This window comes from Erythranthe guttata, chromosome 1 (genome assembly GCF_056151865.1).
Source record: "Erythranthe guttata isolate IM_541 chromosome 1, IM_541, whole genome shotgun sequence".
Classification (NCBI taxonomy): domain Eukaryota; kingdom Viridiplantae; phylum Streptophyta; class Magnoliopsida; order Lamiales; family Phrymaceae; genus Erythranthe; species Erythranthe guttata.
In genome coordinates this window covers 969,138-983,328 of record NC_142533.1, presented here as the reverse complement: position 1 = coordinate 983,328, position 14,191 = coordinate 969,138, and the positions used below count along the sequence as shown (strand labels likewise).

Genomic DNA, 14,191 nt, shown 5'->3' with positions numbered 1-14,191 from the left:
AGTCCTAAAAAAATTATAATTCTCAAATCCAACAAAAGCAGAGAAAACTATCTTAATAGTTTGACTATAAAAAACCCCAATTATTATTAGTAAAAATGGAAAAAAAAAAAAAACCGGATATATCGATCGTTTGAAAGTCTAAACAAAACGTCGCGACCAAATTCGAAACCCAATATTTGTGTTTCTTAGTGCATTTCGTTTATATAAAGGTGCCACTTTTCATTTAAAATAAAGTTTGTCTCGAAACCAAACTCGATATTTTTCAAAAAAAAATTTAATATTTAATTTTCCATTAATATTTTCCTTGTCAATTTGTCACATATCAATTTTCATAAATTTACCCTCCTTCATCGGGCTCTAATTTCTGCACCCAAATTTATTACACACTTGTATTTTTCGTCCTGTCTGAAAGCTCTTGTCCAAAATGATGAACACTAAAAAATATCTAAATTTTCTTTTATTTTTTCTTTATTTAATTTTGATATATATTCCATATTTGTAGTAGAAGACAGAACATCTTGTCTTAAAAAATTGCTAAAAATAAGTCCATGTAACAAATAATTAATCAAACTATTACATTTATTTAGGACTTTATATTAATAATAATAATTTCCCCATCAATTGAAATGGACCCATTTCCTGAAATCTTCAACTTGTCCTATTCCCCCATTGGGACCAACTCATGTAACAGCACTCCAATTTTTATTTATTTTTATTTAAACATATATATATATATATATATATATATATATATATATATATATATATATATATAAATTATAAATAATCCCTAGGAAATTGAATTTTCTCTAGATATTATTTGTTCCCATATATGTATTATATATTATTGAATATATATAATGTTGGGTTTTCGCCTGGTGTGACACTGTTACCCTTACATTGATACATCATGCCCTAAAAAATAAAAACAAAACATTAATAATATATAGGAAATCTTCAATTATTTCAATCACAAAGATATTCAACACTAATCTAGAGGACACCATATTTCTCAACCCTACATAAACACATACACTAAATGACACGTCTATTATTTCCATTTTTTTTTTTACTATACATATGTATTAGTGTTTTTTGGTTTTTTTAAGGACATCACTTTCATAGGTGATCGATGAACCTCTTACATATATTACCTACTAATAACTAAAAAAAAAAATTACAATTAGTACTTGCCCTAAGTCAATAATTAATTTTTGGGATCATTTGAGATACGCTACTGTTGAGGTGCAAACCATGTCCCACATCGGTTTAACATGAGAAAGATCACTCATTTATCATATCAATGTGGAGTTTGTGTTATTCTGTGGGCCCCCAACAGTGTTATTAGAGTCATGGCGCAGACTTAACCATGTGGTGGAAATTGCCGGAATCTATGTGAAATATCCGGAATCCTCGGTGCTGAACAAATATGGTGAGCTCCCGGTGCCCAAATGGCAGGCGGCTCGACAAACTCCAGGTGGGAGGCTCGGTGTTCCTTTGTTCGAGACTCGGTTCGATCTGAAACTAAGATGGTGTAATGAGCCCTAGGCGCATATCGAGGGGAGAAATCAGTTGGACTCGGCCCAATTTGGACAATATCACACCAATGTGGAGTTTGTGTTATCACTTGGGCCCCCAACACAGAAGCTACTATAACTAGTGAAAAACCAAACCAAAATAATACTTTGAGATACCTCTGAAGAAGCAAAAATACTATACTACCCTTACATGTAATTTTCGTCATCTGCATTTACTGTCTTGTAAACGACTACAAATAACTATAGTTATTCACTTATTTGTGGTTATGTTCTTTCGTTTTGCCTCATCTGGTTTTCCAATCCTTCCCCTCATATGTGATATTAATTTATACACATTCTGAACAAAATTTAGAGATCATCATGAAAACAAGTACAACAACCTTACATTTAATTTGTAATGTATATATATATTACATAATTATTAAAGAAAATACCCCAACTGTTATGTATCTATTAACTACAATAAAGTAATGAACAATGTAAGAGAATTAATATACATGCTGATATATATAATAAAAAAAAATAGTATATGGTATGGTGAAAGAAGATAAGGGATAAATGTACAGTGTGACCAATAGTTTTAACTTAGGTGAAATTAATAAAACCATAAATAAATATATATGTGAAAAAGGTTGAGAATTAAATGAAGGGTTGCGTGGTGGTGTATATACAATACAAGTAGCTACCAGAATGACCCATTTCTTCTTTCTGTGGGCCCACGTATTTAATTTCTTATTCAATTTATTGCAATTAAATTAAATTTACTGGTTATTATTAATTAAATTATAGGAGAACAAGATTTACCTCCTGGATTCCTTTGTTGCAAACGAAAACAAAATAAATAATTGTTGTTGTTATATATGTATGAGTCATTGTGAAATTATGACACTACAAAACAAAGGTCTTGTTGATTAATAAGGGCAACAACCCTATACCCTCTATCACTTATGACATTTTGTATCTATCTATCTATATCTATATATATATATAATATATATATATATATATATATATATATATATATATATATATATAACTCAACTATATACATACATATTCCTTACATATATTCCCTTCCATTTCTTTGCTAAACTTTTTCATTCAACATCTTCAAGAATACATCTCTCTCTCTCTCTCTCTCTCTCTCTCCTCCACACTCTCTGCTTCTTCTCTAACTCTGCAGAAACTAGGTGTACAATTCAATTATCTTACATGCACACACACATAAGAAGACACAGAAACACGATAACGCCGTTAAGTAGCGGAAGTTTGGTTAAGTGGATATTCTGTTTGATATAACGATCGAATTATTAAAAATGATGATGATGAATAATTGTACGGATCATCAATTATCAGACGGCTCGGAAGAAACTAGCTACAGCGGCGGCTCATTACTTTCCTTCTCTTCATCCACGTCATCACTCAACTCGTTATGTCAAACCCAGTCTCCACCACCACCACCGTCCTCCTCCTCCGCGGCGGCGGCGGCGGCGGCGAGTAAGAAGATCAAGAGAGTAAGAGAGGCGGCGGCCAACAGTAACTCCAGCACCAAGCACCCTGTTTACCGAGGGGTACGAATGCGTAACTGGGGAAAATGGGTTTCCGAAATACGGGAGCCCCGGAAAAAGTCGCGCATCTGGCTGGGGACTTTTCCGACGCCGGAGATGGCGGCGCGTGCGCACGACGTGGCGGCGGTGAGCATCAAGGGCGCCTCCGCGATACTCAATTTCCCGGAGCTGGCTTCCGCCCTGCCCCGCCCGGCCTCACTCAGCCCCCGCGACATCCAGGCCGCGGCGGCGAAGGCGGCGGCGATGGACAAATTCGACATCCCGACATCGTCTTCTTCTTCTTATTCCAGCACGTGCTCTTCGTCGGGGAGCTTGTCTTCGCCGCCGTCGCTGGTATCCTCCATAGACCTGTCTGCAACTCTAGAAGAACTGAGTGAGATCGTCGAGCTACCGAGTCTGGGGTCGTGCTTCAACTCGTTAGAACTGAGGAATGAGTTTGTGTACGTCGACAACATGGCCTCCGACGAGGGGTGGTGGTGGAGTTGATCAAGACGTACAGTCGAAACGACGTCGTACCGTGGAATAATTTACAGATTTTTTTTTTTTTTCCTTTTTTAATTTTTTTTTGTGTGTGGTTGTGGTGTAATTGTTAAGTACTTTTACGTTTGTCTTTAATTAATTAATCAGTAGTTAATTGTGAAGAAATTACTAAATTAGCCTTTGCATTTTTTGTTTGAAGGGCTAAAAAATCATTTGTTCTTCACTTCTTCCCCCATCCACCACCTTCTTTTCTCTTCAATGAATCTAACTGTACAGTGTGTTCTCTCTCTTTAAATTCTCTTTCTCTCTCTTATTTATTTCTTTTTTCTTTTCTTTTTATTTTAATCCCACAAAAAGAAAAAAAAAGTAATTATTCCAAATAAACAGTAAAATCTACATAAAGAAAACCTGACAATTAATTTTCCGAAAAGGGCAAATTAAACAGTAACCCTTCTCGTTTTACATCCATTTTATTTTTACCTTATTTGACTAAAAAAAAGACATAAACAAATGTTTCAAAAATTGCAATTCTTTTGTCACATTTATCATTATATATATATAAATATATATATATTCGTCAAAAAGTACCTGACTGCATCAGTTGAAATGAAGGTTCATGAGTTTCACTTAAATTGGAAATAATTTAGGAGGAATCAATCATGAATTAAAACATAGTAGATTCGTGATGATTGGATAACATATTTATTTTATCCACTTTCTCTAAATGGAATGCTATTCTTTTTTTTTTTTTTTCGATTTCACTTATAATTATATCACTGACAAACAATGATCATAAATTTGTTGGCTAATTAATATAATTATTACCTTATTATTATTAGTACTCAAACTATGCACGTCTATATAACAAAATAAAAATCATATTGCTCAATTAAATTATTCATTCGATTGGAAAATTTTGATTTCTTTTAATTTTTATTACTATATACAAAAATAAATTAAGTTTTCAGATGATTTTGGGGTGTAATTTATGTCAACTCCTCTAGCTAGTTCGAGCCGTTTTCAAGTCGTTCGAGGCACGAAATTAAATTAAGTCCACTCAAATTTAAAACTGAACAGTGAAATATATAGTTCAAAATTCAATTAGGTCAACAGCCTTTTTAATATATATATATATATGTAATATTTCATTAATACATATATTACCATGTTCTTAAAGCATCTAAGCCAGTTCAATTTTAATGTATACCAACTACGTTAAAATTAACCACATTTTTCATAACGCATCAGATATTTTATCATGCCTCCCATTTGTGGTATTTATTTTTTATTTATTTATTTATTTTGGAATTTGTGGGGGCAGTTTGGTTAGTTAGACTGAACAACTGATATCTCATTAATACTCTATTATTCGTCTCTATTAAAATCTATATATATGGTGTAAGAGAATCTTTAATTCATTAGTGTTTGTCTCTTTAGAGATATATTGAATTCCCATCTTAAAGTACTTGATTAATTTCTGATTAAAATCTTAATGCAATCACATTTATATACATATATAGATCGATACTTGATAAAATCGTGTTTTGCTAATGACTCGAGTTCGATTTTCTCGTGCTAATATTTTTTTCACATCGAACTCGTCACACGTTGGAGATATTTATAATAACTTTATCTCCTAATTTAGTTACATCTTTATTTCAACACAAAGACACGTTCTTGGGTTTGTTTAATTATGCATAGCAAAGTAGGCAACAGTTGAAAGAGTAGTGCCCAACATTTTGCAAAAGCTAGCAAATTATTCCATGTTCCGAAATTACCCCCCAAGTCTTTGCTTTTATCAATTTATATATTTAGATGTGTATATTAATTATTTGTACAAATAATTTTATATGTTCAAAAAAAAATCTGAAATTTTGACCTCCTTTGTGAATCAAAAAAATAGTTTTTCAGGAAAGTCAAAATAGATGTATTCAATTTCGGTTCTGACTTTTAAATTTCTTTTCATTTTAGATTGTTCTCAAGAGTTGACTGCGAATTTGATGCCCCAATTCAATTCATTTCCAATTCTTACTATTAAAAATGCTAACAAACGGTATATTATAAGCAATATATAAGAAAGGGATATTTTGGTAATTTCTGTTATGTAGTAGCACTGATCAAAATAAAATTCCTACAAATCAATATCCAGTGCCAGTAGATAAAGCACTAATCAGCTAACTGGAGGGCATTTTCTCAATACAACAAAGGGGTATTTTGGTATTTTCCTATTTTGAAATCCTCTACTTTTTATGGAACTTGAATCGTTAGACGCAACACGCTCGTTACTTCACCGACTAGACCACATTTACGGAAAATTATTTCCTCATCTTCCTTTCTCGTGACATGATCCAAAAATGAACTTATTTCCATTAAGCACTTGCATACATTACAACTTTTTTTAAAAAGATAGGAAATAATATTAAAGAATGGACTTGTTAATTGTTAGGGTAAATTACACCTACACCCCTGAGGTATGCTTAAATAATTTTAAGGTCCCTATGGTATTGATAATTACAATCACCCCCTGAAACGTAGTTAGAAACTCTAACGGGATAATGCATTGAATACATTATTCCGATAGGGTTCTAATGGACTATTATTTTTAGCTAGTGGTGGAGATAACATAAAGTTATGGGGATTTCTGCGGTGACATGGCTCCCCCAATATGTCTTAAATAACCCATGCATAACTCTTTGTTGTCTCCACCACTTCCTGAAACCAATAGAGCGTTAGAATTCTATCGTAATAACGTATCCAATGCATTGTCCCATTAGAGTTTATAACTACGTTTCAAGGGGGTGAGTGTAATTATCGATACCACAGAGACCTTAAAACTATTTAAGCATAACTCAGGGGTGTGGGTGTAATTTACCCTAATTGTTATCTAGAAATTAATGGTGGGTCAATTTATATTATCACATCAACTTTTTAATTCACAGACAAAAAAAGCTTTTGGGTTTGAGTGAATAGGAAAAGACAAAAAAAAAAAAAAAGCACTTTTATATTTTGGTAAACCTCAAAAAAGCTATTTTAATACATTATTGGTATATATATATATATATATATATATATATATACTTCCCTGTATGTATGTATGTTACTGCTGCTGCAACCTTGGAACTTTATATACAAGCAGCTGGGGGAAAATAGTATAAGTTGTGCTTAATTGATTCCCAAGTCCCTACACTTTCTCAGCAAATTCTATTTCACCCCTTTAATTTTAGGATATATTAATTAATTTTCACTACAATAAATAATCTGTTGAGGAGTTTTTTTTTTCCATTATAATTATATATATGTCATCAATTAGTGAGTAGAATTTACTGCATGCATAGTTTTTATTTACACCATAATAATTAAATTATAAATTAAATAATTTATTTTTTTAGTTGTGTGGTTCAATTACTTGACATGTCTCGAACTAACCCTAATAAGAGGCCACTGTCACAAATAATTTGATGATGTAACAGCTAAGAATGTGCCAGCTGCAACTTATTAAATTATATATATATATATATATATATATATATATATATATATATATATATATATATATATATATATATATATATATATATATATATATATATATATAAAATACAACAATTTCTCTTTTCCAGATAATTAGTACTAATTTAATCACAAATCTAAAGGCAGGCAGGCAGGCCGGAAATAAGGTAGCATTTTTACATGATTAAGTTGTTAATTAAGCATATAAACTCAGTCACGTGATTTTTTTTTTACGGTAATTAAACTGTCATTAAGTCAAATCAAATAACTAATCATTATTCCTCAGACAATTATCTCGTCTAAGAAACTGACTTAAATAATTAATGCGTTACTTAACAACCTCTTTCGATAATCATATCTTAAACAATTCAGATTTTAATCCTGATACATATTTGTCTCGCTAAATAAGCAAGTTTTAATCATTCGTAATTATAACAACGTTAAAATTTATAATTATGTTAATCTCAAGCACGTGCCTTGCAAATTACTAACATTCTGTCCCAATTATTTATATAAATTATTTTATTTAATTTGTTTGGCCAAAATTGTTGCATGTAATTAATATTTCCTGGCAATTGAGAACAGAAATTGTGCCAGCATAATGTGCAGATGAGGAAGTGGACGAAATTTAATTTCATATGACAATTTTTATTTAATTTATTTATAATTTTTAATCAGAATTGTTCAATTATCGAAATTAGACAACTCATATATATCACGACATGCTCTGATAGTATTCAAAGATCCGTTCGACTGTGAATCTAATTATTTTTCGTTCACTTGTGAATTCGAATGCGGTCGTAATCTATACACACTTGAAACGAAAAAAATTGATTCGGAAATAGAATATACCTTGTACATTGAATAATATAATTTGTATTAAAATTATAAATCCAATATATATGTATGTATATATATATAGAGAGAGAGATAAGTGGGCAGCAAACTTAAATGTTCATTGGTACAACAAACAATTAAATGAAAATGATGGGTCGAAATTTTGGGTACTAATAACATTGACCCATTGAGTGACTATTTTTCAATCATTTTTTTCTCAATTATAAAAAATAATTGGAGTGCAATGGCCTACTTATAATAGCTAAGGTCAGAAATTAATATTTATCATATATTAAAAATTAATTGTGTTTTATTTAGAAACAATATATCCATCCATATATTGGTTTTTGTTTTATATATAATTGTTAATTTGGTCAATTTTTATAAAGCTCTCAACTTTTTGGTCATCATATTCAAAAGTGTGGTTTCGTGTTTCAAATTTGCCGACTCTAATTTTTATTTCATTTTTGTCTGCAAATGATCACATTTACTTTTATCGTATACCAAAATTATTTCTAATTTATGGACTCGGTACTGTACGTTGAATTGTTCCGCGTCGACAATGTAATTATTAGTTCGTATAATCAGCAAAAAGAAGAAAAAAACGACGTCGTAGCATGAATGGCCTTTTTTCTTATAGTCGTCGACAATAATATCGGTACTCTTAAAAAATATATATATACATGCGTAAATTAATAATAAGTAAATAAATATATAATGCTAATGATTTCTCAATTGTAGTACATCACATTTTTTTGTCACCGGAGTAGTTTACACGAAAAATAAATAATTTTTTGCAATTTAAGTAATTAAATGAATAAGAACAAAAGATCCTACGTGTACAATGGGATTAAGAAATGATTAGTGTGCCCCTCTTATGATTCAGTTAAGATTCGCTTTAATTGCCACTACTAATAATGGCAATGCTACTTGTACCTATTTACATTATATTATTAGCTAAGTAGGGTTTCTATTAATTAAGTATGGTCACACAACTTAGGGTTTTGATTTAACAATTAAATATCTTCTAAATGAGGAAAGTTGGGAGAATCAACGTCTATTCAAACCCTAATCCCATCAATTAAATCAGTAAGTCGGCTGATTATGAGATATTTTATAATTAATTACATTAATTAATTTCAACATGTAGTAGCACCCCATACAGGGTAGGGTATATATGATGAATTTAAAAGGAAAAATGAGATATTAATCAGTCCCCACTATATATGTAAGACTTCGATTTATTTATTTTTAATAATTTGTTTCAATTACAATTTTATTTATTATCGATCCATGTAAATATTATTCACTTCGCGGTATACATTTAATAAATTATTTAAATTCTAATTTTTGGGTTTCGATGAAGAAATAAATGATTCAAAACAAATAAATAATTTATTTTATATATTTTAACAGTTTAATTCTTTTGGACGAAATAATATATTCTTAAATTCGGAGAAATATCAAACAAAAAAATTAGGGAGACTTTTTTTAAATAATTTTTTCCTTGTATAATTGATGTCGACAATTTCCACTATAATTTAAATCAATTAATATAGATCTTCTAATATTTTCCTTTAGAACTTGTCGTCGACAAAATCCTACAAAGCTCAAAGTAGGTTTAGCTCGGAGTCAAATGATCACAACACTTTGTAAATCGAGTTTGTCGATCACAAATGGATTAAGTCTAGTGTGAATTACAATTTATTGCGTGATTTTTAAACTATTTACATGAAGAGAGTAGAGATTTACCCAACAGCTGTGTCGTTTGTCGTGTATTAATTTTTTCGTTAAAACAATAAAAATAAAAGTAAGGTTAGAAAAATAAAGAAAAAAAACACCATGATTTTGACATGTTATAGGGTTGCAAAATTGTCAACAAGTTGGACCCCTTCCCTAAAGAACATTTAAGAATATAAAATTTACATATGTAGGCCATAAGTGTTGTTGTCAAAATACTAAAAGAAATAATTTAAAAGACATATGTAATAACGAGAAAGTTGGGGGGGCCTATAAAAAATCATGGACCAGGTGATATTTACATATGCATTCTACCCAAAGGGACCCTATGCATTAAACTAGATTCACAATTAGAAAAAAAAAAATCACATTAAACTTATATAATAAATACTGTCAAAATCTCTATAAATTAATACAGTTATAATTATCGACAAAATCATATTAATTTGGTCAAATATTAAATTATCGAACTAATAATTTAGTATGCTTTCACCGAGTAGGGGCCAAGTTCTTTATTTAAATGAAAGTATTAATTTATCGGGTATTAATTTATCGAGGTTTCTAGACATTTTTAATATTAAAAAATGAATATTTTGATGTTTTCAAGAGGAGATATAGATCCAATGGAGGCGAGCATGTCGGCAAGATGTATGAAGGGTTACGATATTGCCACGTGTCTCACTTATCCAGGAGCTTCCTTGTGTACGGAAACGTCTTGTCAAACTTGATATTCTGTGCAAACCCTCTGTCTTTCTTAAATTACGCCCGGGCCCCTATTCATCATTTTTCTTCTTTAGTTTATTTATTTTACAAAAAGAGAAAGAGGAGAAAATTGTGTTCTTTTATATATAGATTTAAAAATACATATTAATCTATTATTTTTACATTTGAGGAATAGTTGAATGTTGAATATAACATTATTCATAACTCTCATTTTACCTAGCAATTAAGCCAACCAAATTTTATAAATATAGAGAATAACATTATTTATTTATATATATGAATTTAAAAAAAAAAAAAATCTGAACTTTGTACTAGAGAACAATATGTGTGGTGCATAACAAAAGCGAAAGCAAATTAATAATATGAAAAATATTATTAATGATCCATCCACAACTTGCAGACACAATGATTGAATCTAATTTATGAAGAAAACTGTTCATAATTAATATTTATTATTATTATTATTATTATTATTATTATTATTATTATTATTATTATTATTATTATTATTATTAATATTAACGTGTATGAATTAATTCATATATATATATGTATATATATATATATATTTCAGACAAAAACAAACAAGTTATGGTCTGTTTGCTGCGGCCAAGGTAAAAACAATTTGCTACAGAACAACGTGTAATTTATTCAATCTGTCTTTTCCTCGATTGACACCCACCCATCATTTTTTTATATGTTTACTCCACCAAATTTAATTTCCTCCACTTTTCATTTTATTTCTTGAAATAAATACATATATAAATATATATATATATAAATTCTGCATCCAAATTTTTTTTTTTGGCAGAAAATAACCGCTCGTAATTAATGGGGTTAATTATTATTGGAAAAAAAAAATGTAATTAGTAAGAGGTCCAACAAATAATATTCTGACACTTAAATCATGAGTTTTTATTGAACAAATTGAGGACCCGACCCGACCCGACCCGACACTTGTTATAAATTTCCAACCCTGAATCGAACCCATCATTTTCATCATGGCCATGCAAACAAATAATTTCATTTGCATTCAATTGCTTCTGTCTTTTTGTCGAATTCCAAATTATAAGTAATTAACTATGAAAATTTTAATTGGGTTTTATTTTGTAACATAGGCCCAAGAATGATGATTAACTCTAATTATCAACGTTAAAAATTAAATGTGATTAAAGTTAACATGGACTTGGGCTTTTAATTGAACTTAGCTGCACTTATAAAATTGGGCCTGTAATTACTTGGGCCCATTAAATTTGTAATTTTTGGGTTAGGCCAGGCCTATCAAAATGAGACATAAATTGAAAATCGCAGTTATATTATTAAGATGTGTGTCTATCGGCTACGGCTCGATTGTGGCCGAGTTATAAATAATATAAATGATCAGAATAAATAATATTTTTCCAAAAAAATATTTTTTTAATTAAGTTATAAGATGCCTGTCAATGTCAAGAATCCCAGGTTTCTGCTATATATGATTCAACCTAGGAGAAAATGCCCATGGTTTTATATTTAATGAGATAATTAAAGTTAATTAACCAACCAATGAAGATGTTAATCACAATTATAACTAAGTAGATACAAAAATTGGCTTTATTCAACCATTAGCTATTGGTTTAGCTCTTTCATTTGATTCTCTTTCCACTACTAATTGAATCCAAGTATTAATGCATTATTATATTATATGAGTGGGGGTAAATATCCTGACATATTTTTATTTATAATTTCTCGAAATTAGGTGGATTGGACAAAATATAATGTGACGTAAGAATGTGTAATTAAAGGAGACAATCCATGTTGACCCTGTCACTAATAATTTAACAAGTTGCAAAAGTTACACGTTAGTGCAATTAGTGTTTGCCCCACACTTCCATAATCAACCTCTAAATTATTATAAAATATTATTATTATATCTATATATATTAGCAATAGTTTTTGCAAACACTAGTAATATTTTTTTTTTCTAACTTTTTCTTATATAAACGTACATATAGATACTCCAAATAGTACAATGCAAACAAAAAAATTTAATAAAAAAACCCTCCTAACCAGAGGTTTTTTCTTCATAAATTCAAATTTTATATAAAAAAAAATAAAAAAAAAGTAAAGTAACGGACAAGATTCGAATTCTAGACTTTAATCCTAATAATCAATATTAGATACCTCTAGCCAAAATTAGAATATCAAACACTAAGTCATTGAAATGGCATCATATGATTATATAAGGATGATGAGCGTCTAGGGGTGTAAATGAATTGAGTCGGTTCAACAAAAGCTCGAGCTCGAGTCCAATTAACAAAAAGATTATTCGAAAAGTTCGAGCTCGTTAAAATTGATTCGAGCTCGAGCTCGCCAAAACAGCCTAGCTCGACTCATTTACACCCCTATGATGAACTATGCAAACAAAAATTTCTAAAGAAACTCGAGGCAAAATTTTCCAATCTAAATCCTAGTAAGAATGAACCATATCATACAATTGTATAAATATGAACTAACTAATAAATTGCAATAGTAATAATTTCCAACTTCAGAGTTAGTACACTAGTTATAAGCATTATTATGAAAATATATATTCAATTTTGACAAGATTATCTCTTAATGCACTTAATAATTTGTTTTTTTTTTCTTTTCTTTTCTATTATTACGTAATACATTTTTTTGCAAGTAAATGATGAGTAAAATGATGAAGGTGGAGGAAATAACAAATATAAAAATAGCCAATTGTGGTGATGCCTAATATTGTCTGCCACAATTGGGAATTTAATATTTTTCCAATTTGAGTGATACGTATGGGAATCAATGAAACATTGAAATGACACTAATCAATTTTTGATGCTACATTTTGCATTCATTTGGCCCCAATTCGCCAATATTTACTCAATTACTATTGCTTTTTCTTTAATATTTATTATATTTTAATAAATTAAATTAAATTAACTAGCCTTTTCTCCTCGTCAAATGATTTAAATCCCAATATTAATGATTTTGTATATATGAATATTCAACTCCACCTATTATCATTCCATTGAATTAAATTGAAAACTATTTTTTACGTCTCTCCACCACTTTGAATGGCCATACATATTTATGACCCCCTATATAAATTTTATTTATTTTTCATTCTAATTAATGCTTGATTTGATTCATTTCAATCAATTAAGGTTGCCTATTTGATTAAGAAATGAAATATGATACATTTTAGTCATATCACGTTACATTTTCGAACCGTTAATTAGTAGCGTCTGAAGTCGTACATCTTATTTTTTTAATATGATATTATTCAATTGGTCATATTATGGTTTCGGTGGAATCGGAAAGTAGTTGCTGCTGCGTCAATAATTATCCGACCTAGTTGAGCTTAGCCGGATTCAAAATTGAATCTTTACTATAGACAAGAATAAGATGAAATTTTCTTTAGAGTAAAATAAAGATGTTACTATCATTGATTGGATTTTATTTATAACATTTTCGTGTGTTCATATATAACAACGCCAAATGAAACGGGAAATCAGATGCTACAATTGATTATTTATATCGAGAATTATAAATTGATTAATGTTGATATGTTTAATAATTATGAACTATTGTTCTATATTATACACGACACCAGTAGCTATTATTATTATTATTATTATTATTATTATTATTATTATTATTATTATTATTATTATTATTATTATTATTATTATTATTATTATTATTATTATTATTATTATTATTATATTAAATAATTAATAAGCCCTCAATCTATATATGTCTGGTAGTATAAAGGAATTCCACCAATCAAGATTCCATCCC

General features: G+C 29.6%; 1 protein-coding gene across 1 annotated transcript; it reads left to right on the top strand.

Moving 5' to 3' along the window:
• Positions 1-2,593: 2,593 nt before the first annotated feature.
• Positions 2,594-3,881, top strand: LOC105977104 (ethylene-responsive transcription factor TINY). The gene has a single exon (XM_013002374.2). The coding sequence runs from the start codon at positions 2,855-2,857 to the stop codon at positions 3,590-3,592; it is 738 nt and encodes a 245-aa protein (XP_012857828.2). The 5' UTR covers positions 2,594-2,854; the 3' UTR covers positions 3,593-3,881.
• The last annotated feature ends 10,310 nt before the right edge of the window (positions 3,882-14,191 follow it).

Excerpts from the sequence above, each read along its gene's own strand:
- LOC105977104 (XM_013002374.2), top strand. The coding sequence starts at position 2,855 with ATGATGATGATGAATAATTGTACGGATCATCAATTATCAGACGGCTCG.